Consider the following 14,150-nt stretch of genomic DNA (forward strand, 5'->3'; position numbering starts at 1 on the left):
CCTTCCTACCTCCTCTTGCCTTGCCAAAATGAAGGATGAGGCAGATGTTTTCTGTACATTGTCCTTTCCTTTGTCAGGGTGAGATCTGATTCCAATAAAGAATAAAATCACCGTGGGGCTGAAGAGAATAACAGTATCCCCCCATCAGCTGCAAGGGGAGGGAATGGGAATGCAGGTAGGCAACGTGGCTGCACGGGCTAGCTAGAAACTAGCTAGACACCACCTGTATATTTCATTGTCTGAAGAGCTTCACCAAAGTCTTTGTCTAAGCACTGCTCTGCTTTTTTTTGGCTGTTTTCTTTTGAACTAAACTGGGATTATCCTGACGGGGCATATGTGGAAAGATCCTGGCAGGCCATCCTCCCCCATCTTAACTGGATCTTTGGTTGCAGTGTTTCATTTACTACTGTATTCTGACCATATGTATTACTCAGTCAGCCATACAAAAACGTAGCTAAACATTTCTACCAAGAGGCCGTTTTGGCCTTTTCATTTTAAGATGTCTGCTTGTATATAAAGTGGTTGGGATGTATATATTTTTTCATTTAAAGTAAGTTTGCTGCTCACGAAGGAGTCTGAGATTCTTCAGTATCAGAGAATGACAAGTGAGCCACAACTCAGACCTGGCAAAGGCTTTTCCTACATATTCCCCTCAGAAGCCTAAATGTAATCTGTAGCTAATGCTTTGTCTACTACAAACTGCAGTCTGACAGTCATGCTCTTTATGGTGTTGATCTGCAGAAAATTTCTGGGTACTTGGGATTAAAAAAAGACTTATTCAAAAGCATTGAAAAACATTCTTATTGCCCTACCTTCAAAAACAAGGCAGCAGAAATTTTTAGATATGTTCATCCTAGCAAAGGAAATAAGCATGTTTGTGCCTTTTTCAGAACCAGTCCTGATGTCTATGTATAAGCAAAGCAAATTTTGCACAATCTTCTGCTCAAGTTACACAAAGCTTTTTGCTCTCCGTTATCATCCCCAGTGGAAAAGATTGCTGCTTTTGATAAGCTTACAATCAGCAGAAACCCTTATGAAATCCAGTCCCAAGGACCACTTCTCCCAACATCACCACAGCAGTAAATAGATTGAGCAACCACACTGAACTTTCAGATGCCATTGTCATACCTACAGAATTACCAAGCTAGAAAAAAGTCACAAATCAATTAAAATTGGTCAAACCAATCCAAAACTATATGCCAAGCAGAGTGTGAACCTAAACCTATATGCTAAGGTTCGAAAGGTTTAAATACTTTCAATATTGTTTTACCGCTCCTTCCTTCAGTTTAACTTTAGGCAGTTGGGGAAGCAAAAGCACTTGAAAAATCTTCAGACAGTTTTTCAGAAAGTTTAGAGAAGCTTTTAAATGTCTGTATGTTTCTCCTAACTGATGCTCAAAGCATTTAAGGCTTCTTTAAGCCTTTTTCATCCCTAAAGTAATCCAGTACCTAACTTCTGTTAAGACTGGTGGGAGCTGTTTCAGGGCAAACAAAACTTTCGGGATCCATAATGAGCCACCTCAAACAGTCTGACTGTCCAGCCATACTTCCTTGTCCCCTTATTCTTCACAATTACTAATAGTGATATATAGATTCCAACACTGAAAGCCAAAGTTGTGCTAGCTGCATGGGTCAGATTGGGGAAGACACGAGAGTATGGGAAGTGAGGAGAAGAGTAGAAGAATGTTTCAGAGATAGGTGTATAAAACTACGCAGTGAGTGGGTAGAGGATTAATGATTGCCTGGAAATGTTTCTTACTGCTGATTAGTCTGGCTATGCTATGCAGTATGAAAATCTATACCTATTCTCAACATCAAGTTTTTGTTTCTCTTTGCTATTCTTTATTATTAAAGCGGTTTTTGTTTCACTGTTCAGAGGAATTTGTTCACATCTACTGTGTATTTTATTCCTTCTTCTACCTTTGCTGTCTGTTTGTTCTTTCCTTTTCATAAAGGCTCAATTTCAGTGACAGCAGCTCCCCAGAGAGATCCAGGTTTTGCTCTGACGAGTGTGTTAACTCTAAGAGTCATCATCAATCAGCACTTGAATATTTAATGTCTTTCAAGTTCCTTTACTTTGGCATGGTTCTCTGCCTTTTATTTTAAGTGCTTTCAAGTGTATCCTCTTCAAATACGTTGCCTACAATAAGCCCTAGTTGTCTTGTTCTGGCTGTCTTCTTTATTCATAAGAACTATCAATCAATTTCTGAAACAAGTCTGCTTTCTATCTATTATCAAAAAGTCTCCCTCCTTCTAAGTACAGTAGCTGGAAGGGGAAGGGAGGGCACTGTTGTTTTTACTAGGTATTCATCTCTTTCAGATGTGCTTCTGTTTGATGTGAGGGAGGTGAACAAGCAAGGCAGCTTGAAAAGGCTTTGCTCTTTGTGTTTTTTGCTTGAAACTATAAAGCTCGATCCTGGGGTCGGGGGAGAAGAGGAGGTTGGATTGAGCTGCAGTTTTCCTATGAGATTTGTTGCACATGTTTGAGTTGACTGTTTCGTACACAGTACAAGGAAGGGAAATGTCTGGTTTACATGTTCTTAAGTATAGGCCTAAAGCACTTTGCCGTAAACAGAAGAAAGAGTATTCCCAGCAGGCATGCCAGGGTAACCAAAAACACACCTGTTCCTTACAGAAGTGACACTGCAGGGCTGAATCACGGAGGCTTTCCTACATATACAGATCACAGCTCTATGAAAAACCTGCTTTTACAATGACAATTTTTTGATAAATTCAAATCAAAACTTTACACGCTCTACCATTTTCCCTGATATCTGACACTGACAGCAGTGAAAATTCAAAATAAGCTAAAGTAGGTGGAGAAAAGGTGGAAAAAAGGTTAACAATGTGCCTGTACTACCCCTCCCATTACTGTATAACTATGAAGAAATTTAGCCCAGTATGCCTGGAAAATAAAATTAATTTTAAGGAGGATGTCAGAGAGCAATCCAGCTCTTCACTCAGTTTAAGGTAGGAGTAATATGCAGGCACAGAATAGAAAATTCTGCGCATAATGTAACTTGGTGGGCAGCCCAGAATGACTGGGATTTGTTTTCTCCTTTTACTGGTTCATCTAATCTGTGCTCTTCTGATTTGTGAAGCTTTCAAAGACATACCCCAAGTGAACACAGTGTACCCATGAAGAAGAAAGGCAGACGCATAGCCAAGAAACAGCATTTCTCTAAGGCAACTAAACAAATCATGCATTGTTGCAGAAAGCATGAAGCTAACATTGAGAGAAACAAACCAAAAAAAATGTGTTTTTAATTGGAAGTAGGAGCAGATGACCCATTTACTCAACAATTCTACTTATGCCTGGCAATTGTATTTGGGTTCTCTTCTCTACTTACAGCTGTTTATAACAAGTTACTCTTTGGAATATATTTTGAAATCTATTAAATGACACATTTATATAGAATGTGTTAAACTTCCTTCTAAAATTACAAGAAGGCAGTTCTTAATCCCAGCTTCGGAACGGCAAGGTCAGATAATACTCTAAGAGACAAGTTCTGGAAGAAGACTACCTTAACAGAGGCTATAAACTATGAAATCCTTGCAGAAGAAATCTGTATTTCACAAAATTGTATGTATGCAAATAAGTGGTATTCTTTCATGTCAGAAAAAAGAAGTTTGCTGATCAATTATTTAACTGGGAATTTAATACTAAAGAGTGTGATCATAGAATCACAAGGTTGGAAGGGACCTCTGGAGATCATCTAGTCCAACCCCATATGGGGACTGAACCCACGACATTGGCATTAGCAGCACCACACACTAACCAACTGAGTTAAACCTGCAGGGTCACCTTACAATTGCTAAATGCCTATTGCTGTAAAGGATGTTTCAGACTCTGGAGCAGCTATTATATGGTTGACATAGGCCATGAATCTACACATAAAAAGTCCATCTAAAAATGACTTTTAAGAGTGATTTGATGTTAAAAAAAATCCTAGGAATAATGAAACAGGCAGAATAAATTTTAGATTAAAAAATGTGTTAAAAATTCAACCACATGAAAATATTCTTACTCTATTACCTTGAAAATATTAGTGTAACCACCACATGAATATTTTTTCAGATACCAGTGGGTAATTATAGGAACACAGGGTGGATCCTTAGCTGGTGAATATCATTATAGCTGCACAGAAGCCAATTTATGCCAGCTGAAGTTCTGGCCCATAAAATCTCTTCTAAATCTGAAAGAACATCTTGTACTACAGTGTTACTGGTCTTCAGGTGACTGAAAACCATTCTGATGAATAGCATGCTCTCAAAAAAAACAGGGACTGTATGTCTGACAAATTTCTATTCTGTGTTCCTTTATTTAACTTGATTAAGAAGATATTTAAACAAAAGCTCACACAGTACAGTGCACCATTAATCATGTGCTGCTTCTCAATAGTGAAACCATCAATTTTATTATAGATGTGAATATGTGCAAGAGGTCTAACTATAATTGGAACATTAGCCAAGAAGCAGATGGGGATTCTGATTAAGAATATACCTCCTGGGTATATGTTGTACAAGCAGCATCGCTAGCAGAAAAAAGAGGGCTATCAAACCCTCTTACAGCATATGCATTGAGATATGAACACAGCAATATAAGCTTGATTTTTTTCTTTGGAGCTGTGTGTTTCAGAAAAGTTTCTACTTCCTGTAAAGCAGGCAAATCACTAGCCTCCACGGAATACAAAATAACAGTCTTTACCTGTTTCTGCATAGGCAGTGAATCAAAAAGAGGAGCAACTTTAATTATCTATTTTTAAACTTAGTATTAAAAAAAAAAATCCAAAACACTATGGTAGATAGAAACAAGTTCAATGTGGAATATGAGCTAAGTACAAATGTTGGGCATTATGGAAAGAAGAAATCAGATTTATTCATCTGATAGACTAGTATTTGGTAGAATACTTTTTTACATATATCTGATGTTGTTTGATATTGATGTTGACTTTAAAGTTGGTGGTTAACATATTCAAACCCTAAATTTAGAGTATATATTTTTAAGGAATCAGTTTTTTTGCAAATACCAAACTGCACCAGTTGCCTCACCCAGAGCACCAGTAACATACCCATCGTCAAGAATAAACTTCCCCTGACTCCTGAAAACATCAGTGCACAACATCGCTTGCACATTTCAGGTACTATTTTCTGTGTCACTCTGTAAGCATTTTTCATAGTTTTTCTGCATTTAGAACAATCTAGGCCCGAGATGTCTAATCCCTGATTTTCTAGAACCTGGGTTGTATTCAGCTCTTGGAGATTTTGACCTTTGCTGGCTTTATTGGTGGTACAGGACCACAGCAGAGTAGGGTCTTACAGTTCATACTTCCCTGGGAGACCAGCAGTCAACTAACAGTGTCAAAGAAGAATACAACTTACCTCAGATATACGGCAGTCTCTGTGGTGGACAGTGGACTAATAGAAAGCCCAGTCCATCCTCAGGTCTTATTCTGGAAAGATTTTCCCCTGTAGAATTGCAGCTCCCTCTCATTGCAGCTCATACAGCTCATACAGTTTAAATGTAGCTGATTAAAGTCATGTCAGTCTATGATGCAATATGTAGCAAGTAATTCTGAGTAAGTATTGTATGGTCCTTGTATTTTTTTTCTATTCTCAAAGTACCAGATCTTCTTTCTTATTATATTTTTATATATTCCTAAGATAATTTAAGGTCATATATTCGCAGAAAATTATACATTATATGCAAACATAACTGTGAAGCAAGCGGACAGAGATCAGCTCAAGCAAAGCAGATAGTTTCTTCACTGAGTGACCAGAAAAATAGGATAAAGATGGCAGAGGTTATGCTTTCAATATTTAGATTTACAGAAGCATACTTATCCGAGTCTTCCACACCTAATGTTCATTATGTTGCAGGAATCCATTCTTCTCTTTGATTGCTTAATATAGTTAAATGGAATTACTCATGTAAAGGAAATGCAGAATAGACCCAGGAAAAAGAAAAACACCCTGAAAACACATAATGTGACAGTGGAGGGGCTACTGAGAGCAGCTCCTTCCTACAGGATACAATGGCATCTGCTCTGTGTGGACTCTTCTACCTCACAGATCCACCTCTCTGCTCCAGAGCAATTCGTGTCTGCAGCAAACAGCTCAGTCTTCTCCTGTAAATACTTCTGTCTTGATTACTGTGGATCATATCACCACTCAACCTGTCAGTTAGTCCAGTAAACTTCATGATGTGAAGTGGATCTTCATCTTACATTTCTGAGTCCTCACTGCAAGACAGTGCTAAATCATACCAGTAATTTCAACCAATGCTAGCTTTATCAAAATACAGCATTTCCTGTCTACCACCACAGCTTAATTCTTGTCCAAGCTCTTAACATTTCCTACCTCAATTACAGCAAATCCTTTTCTTTGACATTGACAAATAGATTTTTCCCTGCTCACATCCATTCAGAATACTGCTGCAAAGAGTATTTTAAAAGCCAGTCATTTTGATGATATCACCTCAGTCTCTGTATCTCCTCTTTTATACACATACACACATGCACCAAAGAACCAGTTGTGACAAACTCTTGGCTACTGCTGTGCCAAGATCACTGCCAACTGTGGCCACCAGTATTCCCCAAGAATTTGCTCACGCAGCCTTTTAGCTGTCCACTTCCATCTATTGTCTCCCATTCTAGGCTCAAAGCAGTTTGAAGTGAGAGGGAAAAAGAGATGCTCTGTATTTTTCTCCTGTATTCATTTAACAGCCAGCACAATGGCAGGCCACTCTCCATGAAGTGTGTTCCTGGATGCCAAACACAACGGCAGAGTTTCCGTAAGAGTACATTTTCTATCGTCTAACATATCAGTTTATAGTTGCTCTTTGGGATACAAGGTCCTATGGGACTTACTGTCTTCTAAAAGATAGAGGCACATTTAGCTGGGACACTTAAAACCAGCTCTTATTTATAACAACCAACTGGCAATGAAAAACTCCTCAGTTTGGGATGGTAGGGCCATCGTTCCACTCTTTCAAGATTGAGTTAGATTAGCAGGGATGATGACAGGCTTCATAAAAAACTCAGGTGTCTCAATGTTTTTGCCTCAGTAGTTCTTTTTCTGAATTTACAAGCTCTGTTTCATTCATTCTGTCCAACAAATAGTTCTAGAGTTCTTTAATTAAAGTGCTGTCTTTATTTCCTATTCCTAAACAACAAATACTTAGCAAACAAAGTTCAGCAAAAAAAAATTTACACAATCACTCCTCCTGAGCATATGAAGGCTTCTTAACTATTCAGACAGAATTATGTCTTCATACTCCTTATCAGCATTTAGCTAATCAGGATTAGTGAAGAATTACCAATTCTTACATAAAACTACAGACCTAGAGGGAAATTATTTTGCAGTTTTTACAAATTTCAGGAATGTATTTCTTACTCTGATCCAGGAGTAATTCACATCATAATGTTTCCCTTTAAAAAAAATTTTTCTGGTGTTTCCTGGAAAGAAGCCAGGAAACTTTTATTTCCACCACATCTGTACTTCAGTGTAGTTTTACCATCCAATCCATGCAATAAATCCAAGAAAAAACACTTGGCCTATTTCTCTGGCAGCCCCTTAAAGGCACGAAGGGCTCACAACCAACTTAAGGATATCTTCCAAGTGGCAAGTTTTCAATTTTGTCACAAGTGCAGGAACATGATGAGTACATAGGCTCAGGACAGCTTTTCTGCAGCAATAACCAGAGTACAGGCACTTTTCAGTTAACTCCGGAGAAATCTGAATATGTCTTCATGAAGTCATATTTTACAGTTACATTCTGTTTTCTTATGAAAGTTTGTTGTGTTTTACTCTAAATCTGTTGGAAGGTAAAGACAAATAGATAAAACTGAAGGTGAGAGGAAAGCTACTTAGATTACCAACTGCATCTGACCTGTCAGCAAAACTGCTCTGCTTGTAAGACACCAGTCCCAAAGTGTGCATGCACAGGAAGCGAGACAATAAAAGAGCTAGGGGAAGTAAGAACGGATTGTCATACCACTACAAACCTTCCTTGACAGCATCCAGAGCATCACTTCTCTTCACAAATCACATGCTGAAAGGAGTTTCTTTCTTTCCAAGATGAATGGAAATTAATTGCTCTAGTTCCAGGTTAGAGGCTTGTATCCAAAACTTCTGTGTCCCTTAAGGGCCAGAAAATTCTCGTGCTCTTGCTTCATTTATCACCACTGAAATAGCTCTTCTAGAGACTGTCCCTAGCTGTGCTGATCTTGGGACATCCAGAAAGCTCTTGGGAAACTTGTATGTCTTTCCTTCAGACAAAAGCCCTTAGAGCTGGGCAGCCCTCACCCCGAGACATGTACACACTCAGCCTGCAACATTCAATTTCCATGACAGCTTCAGGAATGCAGTGCCAAAGAAACAGCTGCATTTCCACCTCCCATATGGCAAGAACCTACTTTAAAAGCAAGTGCTTGTGTATATATGTATATATACACACACACACACATATGTATGTATATATATGTGTCTGTGTGTATATATATATGTGTGTGTGTATATATATATATATTTGAATATATTTAAACCTCTAGTGATACTAAGAAAACACAAACTGAATGACCTATTCCTCGTTGTAATAAGACACCTTCTTAATAAAAGATTAAAACTGAATCCCAGGCAAATAATTTCAAGATACATGTAAATAAAGAGGTGCTCTGGATCAGGCAGTCCAACAGCAGAATTTTATATTCTTCACCCTTTCTTTCTCAAAGGTGCTTTAGATTGCAGGAGTATACAAAATTCTGATATTTAATTTAATGTCACATGACTGTACTTAGAGGAAGTCATTTTTGGCTTAGGAAATCATTTCAGAATCTAGCAGAAAATTTACTGTGTGAGAGGCCTTTTTCTAAATAATAATAATAATAATAATAAAATATGCAATGCTGTCAAAGAGTGCAAGTGAGGTGTAGTATATACCAATCTGGCCAATTATATACTAGTTTAGGTATACAGACATCTGCGGAATTTGGCAATATTAACCCAAATAGCCTGGCAATCCGTAATTAATGTAAATACAGGTGGGTTTACAACCTGTGCTAAGCCCTTTGTTTCCATGGCTATATCGTTATTGCCACCTGAGCAGTTTAAAATGAGCTAGCATCTCTAGAAGCCATGGTTGTACCTTGCTGATGTGGGACCAGTACCTTAATGCTCCCTGCAAGCACTAGCTGGCCCCACCAGGGCATTTTGTCCTGTTCACATGTGAGCTCCCACTTAGCAGTAAGACATGCTGCCCGCTTGAGGGAACCTTTTAGCCCTCACACTGTGCAGCGTTAACCTGCTTGTTGTGGCATTTACGCACACTGTTGTAGTTAAGATTCTGCTTTGATTTCCAGTATAAAACATGCCATATAAATAATACCTTTTTTACCTGAAACACCTCTTTTATTTACTACGTATAGTTCCTTGTAAGAGTTTCACTGGTGGAAAGTGATATTGATTAACTCTGCTGAATTCATAAGTTTCTCATGCAATAAAAATCTGTTCACGTAATTTGAAAGCAAACACTTTCCTATTATCCAAAACATAGTACCAATTTTATCACTGAAATAAGAGAAGGGTTTATTATATACAGAATTTTGACATTTCCCTTACTAGCACTTGACTGATTGAGAAGTATTTAGATTATTCTTCATTTCTTGTGTTATTTTGCAACACGTTAAGACAAAGCTGTTGGCCAACCAAATTTGAGCTACCTACCCATGGCCTTCAGCAGTATTTCAGAGTATAAACACCCTTAAATCTGCTCTGTTCACAGACAAGTGTAGTTGAGCAAGGTAGGAGATCCAGTACCAACTTATTTCTGCCACAGGTGTCTTAAAATAAAATAAAAAATAAATAAATAAAAAAAAAGAGGTTGGAAACAGGCAAATTCAGCTTTCCTTTCCATAAAAGGAAAGATTGGAGCAGTGGAGAGGAGATTGAGGTTAATGATTAATGGGCAAAGAATTTCTTGCAGAGCACTGCTAATCCTGCCCTTTTCACATCTCTGGCAGAAATTAGCAGTGAATTCCCCAATTCCAGTGCTGAGAAAGAAGAAATGAAAAGTTTCCTACTTCTCTCATTTTTGTTGCTTTCCTGTATCATCGCCCCAGCAAACACACATGGAGGAAAGAAAAAAGGTAATATCCTATTAAACAAGTAGCAATCATGAATTTTTGTTGAAACGTTTATGCTCAAAAACTTAAGTGCTGACTGTTTGGTCATCAATATGTTGGCGGAGGGTTTTGAGTGTTATGTTCCCTTAATCAAATCTATGACTATAAAATATTACATTTATATCTATTGGTGTTTATTGGAAAATGTGGTAGTTTGTAATGAGGGCAAATGTTTCTCAGTGAAAATCTATAAATTCTGAAAGACTATACATCCAAAGTGATCTGATCTTTAAGAAAACAAAACCAGAAGTTTAACAAAACTTCTGGTGACAGCTAAACTAAAAATGTGTAAGTTTGAAAATATTCACTGAACCAGTAGCAGTTATAATCTGCTTGGCAGAAGTATTCCACAAAATAGAATAGTCTCCCACTATGAATAAAAATGAATGAATAAAAAAATTATATCCAACAGTATTTAAGCTTTTATTTTCTGAGCTGCCTAATGTGGGTTGCCTTTCACCTCACATGTCACAAATAACTCCAAGTGAAAGGGATATATTTGCAGCACGTTTTGTGAGAAAAGCTCTGTGGCGGATCTTTATCATTTATGTGGTTGCAAAACCTATTCTGTGCAATTACAACACTGCATGTTATGGCAAGGTCTGATTTTTGGAGTATGACAGTGCATCACACAACAGCATTTTTTAGACTTCTCTAATGTGACTGACAAAGTTAATTTCATTTTTGTCTTCATCAATAACCTGTGCGTAGCAAACATTATTTTTCTTCCTTATCTAACCACATTTCTAATGCTCTAAGTATGGAGAGGATAATCTAACTTCCTCCTTAGGCAGAAATAAATCAAGATAAACACATTTCAGTAGCTGTATTTTGCATTTATGTTAATTCATATTAGCAATTTTACAAGTCATTTCCTATAAAAATTCTCTATTTATCTGACACAGGGATCTCAATCCACAAGAAGCAGAACCACTTTTCTTTGATTCTGCAGATTAAGCTTCACCTTGAGTGTCATTTTAAACAGTGTAAAATCTTGACGTAAAACACAGAAAGTATGATTAATTTAATTTAATGCCATAATTTGGCCTGGCATACCAAGCAACTAGGCCTGCACATCCTTACAAGGTTGCTGAATCTTAGCAAACCATTTATAAGCCTGCATCAAATTCTATACCTTTAACAGAACCAAAAATCAAGAGCATTAACTTTACTCTGAGGCTTCTCCCATCTGCTTTGCCCAGCTCTATTTGGACTCTAGTGCATGCTTAGAAGTTCAGTTCTTCTGAGAAACAAGCAGGAGGCAGAGACAGGAGGTCACCGCCCCCCAAGTTCCCCTGCAGTCACAGGTCTTGCCTTGTGCCAGAACACATCCTCCCATCCCCACTATCTCCGGCACCTTTTAGAGCAAGGTCGGTCTCTTTGCTCTCTCCATCCCCCTTTCCCCTCATGACCCAGTACTCTTATGTCAACGGACTTCACTTGTTTGCTCACTGCTTCTGCAGCTTAAAACCTTGCTTGGGGGCCACAAAAGACAGGTCACTTATCTTAGTGCTAGCAGATACATCTAATTCATTGTATGTTGAATCAAGAGACTGATTTAAGAAGCAGACCAGATGCATTAAAAAATCAGAAGAAAATCTTCCATGCTCCCTTCTACAAAGAGACTATTCACAGACTACCTACATTTGCAAAAGAGAGTAGTTAAAAGGTTAAAGGCCATGACAGTTTGTTACACTGAACTCAGACTCCTCTGTCAGGTTTAAATTAGTGCAACTCTAATTCCAGTTATTGATGTACATTAATGTATATTTCTATATTTTCACTCCATTATTGCCCTCCCCTACTGCAACCTCAGCCACACCAGCTTTGTCCAGAATATAATGTAAAACTCTGTTCTGCTCAACACTTTGTTGCTTTGTTCCTGTTATCGATTGATTGAAACGTATAGCTCAGCTAGTCTGTCAGCTGGCTCTCCCACTGCAGATCAGCTCCTGTGCAGTTGACTACATCAAGTAACTTCTCTTCAAGGAATCTTTTTCCTCATTTCATTCCTTCTGAGTAAGGCTAATCTGTCATAATAGCTTATACAACTGGCAAGAAAGCATTAATCATCACTAACGAAGGGCAACAAAGTTTTTAGCCTTGTGTGAGAGGCCTCCTAACACAATCCAGGGGGACAGCTCCTAGTGAGCACCCTGCACCTGGCACCTGAATTCGCTTCTACCTTGGAGCTCACTTTTGCTTTAAGAGAAACTGCAGCAACAAACAACATAACTACAGGGAAGTACAAAGCCTTTTCAAAGCTGGGCGTGTCTGGCACATAATTTTAGTGCAAACAATTGCCTATAAGCAAATCATCCTCTAGAAGAGCCATCAGTGCATGAAAGTCCTTTCTCTACTCTGTTGTTTGTATCTAACAAATAAACAACTTTGCTTCAATTTTCTTTGTAGCATTCTATCCATCTACAAAGTAAAAGAAATTACATTATAAAAGTGAATTTATATGAATTAGACTGTAGAAGGCAAATCATTCCAGACAGGTATATATAAACCCTTCTTTTCCAAATTGAGTGAGTTATGTTTATAAATAAATATTATAGGTTCTTATTTTATTCTTAATTACATAGAATAAGATGGACTGCATTATGAAGCAAATGTAGCATCCCATTTAAAACATACAAAGATGCTATTATTAAAAAGCCACAGAGTAGTTCTGAAGTACCATGATTTTCTTGTATATTTACATAGCAGAAAATAACTACAGCAATTTTTGGCAAAGATTGATTATCTAAATGTAGCATCAAATAAGCATATAAATAAGCAACTAAAAATAATATTCCCAAATTTGAGCTAAGAGAATTCTTTCTAAAGCACATGAAAAAAATATTTTAACACAAGTATTGTTTATTTTGGTTCTTCTTCCGGAAACATGAAATTAAGTCACTAGATGGGAAAAGGGTTCCATTATTCCAGTTCATTTTGTAAAACAGAAAAATCCAATAGTTGACATAAAAATGCATTTTGTTAAGCAAGCACTTTCTACTTGAGAGTCTCAGCTCCCACCTTAGCTGGATTTTTGTGGCCAAAAGTGAACGTAACATCTCAGCTGTGATCCAATTCTGCTGTATTTCAGGTATTACAGTTGTAACATCTAAGCATTATACCACAGACTATAGAAATGGACTGTACAGAAGTTTAAATAGCTGTTACAATTTCTTTATTCCATAATCATATTACAGTTACAGACATAAAAAAGGAGTTAGGGATATAAAAGCCTCTGAAGCCTCAGAAGAATGCAGTATAGATAGAGTATACTATATTAGATCTGAAAAAAACCTACTAGAATAATGATTTCTACATGAAGCAGAAAAACTACTAGAAATGCGAGAGAGATAGAAGATTCAAAAGCCAGTTAACCTGAAGAGGCAGAGGATTAAAGTCCATTAAGACAATGAGAAACCTTTCACACTGAAGGTGAATATCACCTTTGCTGTCTTACATTTCTTTAAAGTCCAGAATAAATACTAAAAACAGAGGAGACTTTTTTTTTTATTAATTGCTTGAAGCATATTCAGTGTAATAATACTCTATGCCTTACTGTCTTTCAGTTCCGTGTGATTTAGGTTAATGTTTAATGGCAGAAAGAACACAGACCAAAGCCAACAAGCTCACAGGATACAAGTAATCTAACCTTACTTCTAGTCTGGGAAATTATAATTTTCTAGCATAGATAGAAAGCTAAGATACCAAAAGCAATTCCTTTCATAGGGCAGAATGGTACAGTAATCTGCTTTTCTGATTGAAACTTCTTGGCTAAAATGTCTTTCAACTACCAGTACAAACTCAATTGAATAGGCTCAGCCTTCCACTCTCCTTATACAAATTAAGAATACTTAACTGTATTGGACAAGCTGGACAGTACCTATAAAGCATAGTTTGCTGAGTGACTGAATTTATAATAAGCACTTTATGAGCAGCAGAATTAGTTTGGTTTCCAGGGTGGTTGGAC

General features: G+C 37.5%; 2 protein-coding genes across 7 annotated transcripts in view; one reads left to right on the forward strand and one right to left on the reverse strand.

Moving 5' to 3' along the window:
- Nucleotides 1-14,150, reverse strand: part of ALDH1A2 (aldehyde dehydrogenase 1 family member A2) — a 195,521-nt gene that overhangs the window by 148,257 nt on the left and 33,114 nt on the right. The window lies entirely within an intron of this gene.
- LIPC (lipase C, hepatic type) overlaps nucleotides 10,033-14,150 on the forward strand; it is a 59,539-nt gene continuing 55,421 nt past the window's right edge. The window contains exon 1 of one of the 2 annotated variants that reach the window (XM_062583903.1): nucleotides 10,033-10,144. In XM_062583903.1, the coding sequence (XP_062439887.1) occupies nucleotides 10,063-10,144 (82 nt within the window). In that variant the 5' untranslated portion in view covers nucleotides 10,033-10,062. The remainder of the gene's footprint in view (nucleotides 10,145-14,150) is intronic. The other variant, XM_062583904.1, reaches the window with a different exon arrangement.

Source organism: Rhea pennata, chromosome 10 (genome assembly GCF_028389875.1).
Source record: "Rhea pennata isolate bPtePen1 chromosome 10, bPtePen1.pri, whole genome shotgun sequence".
NCBI classification, from domain to species: Eukaryota; Metazoa; Chordata; class Aves; order Rheiformes; family Rheidae; genus Rhea; species Rhea pennata.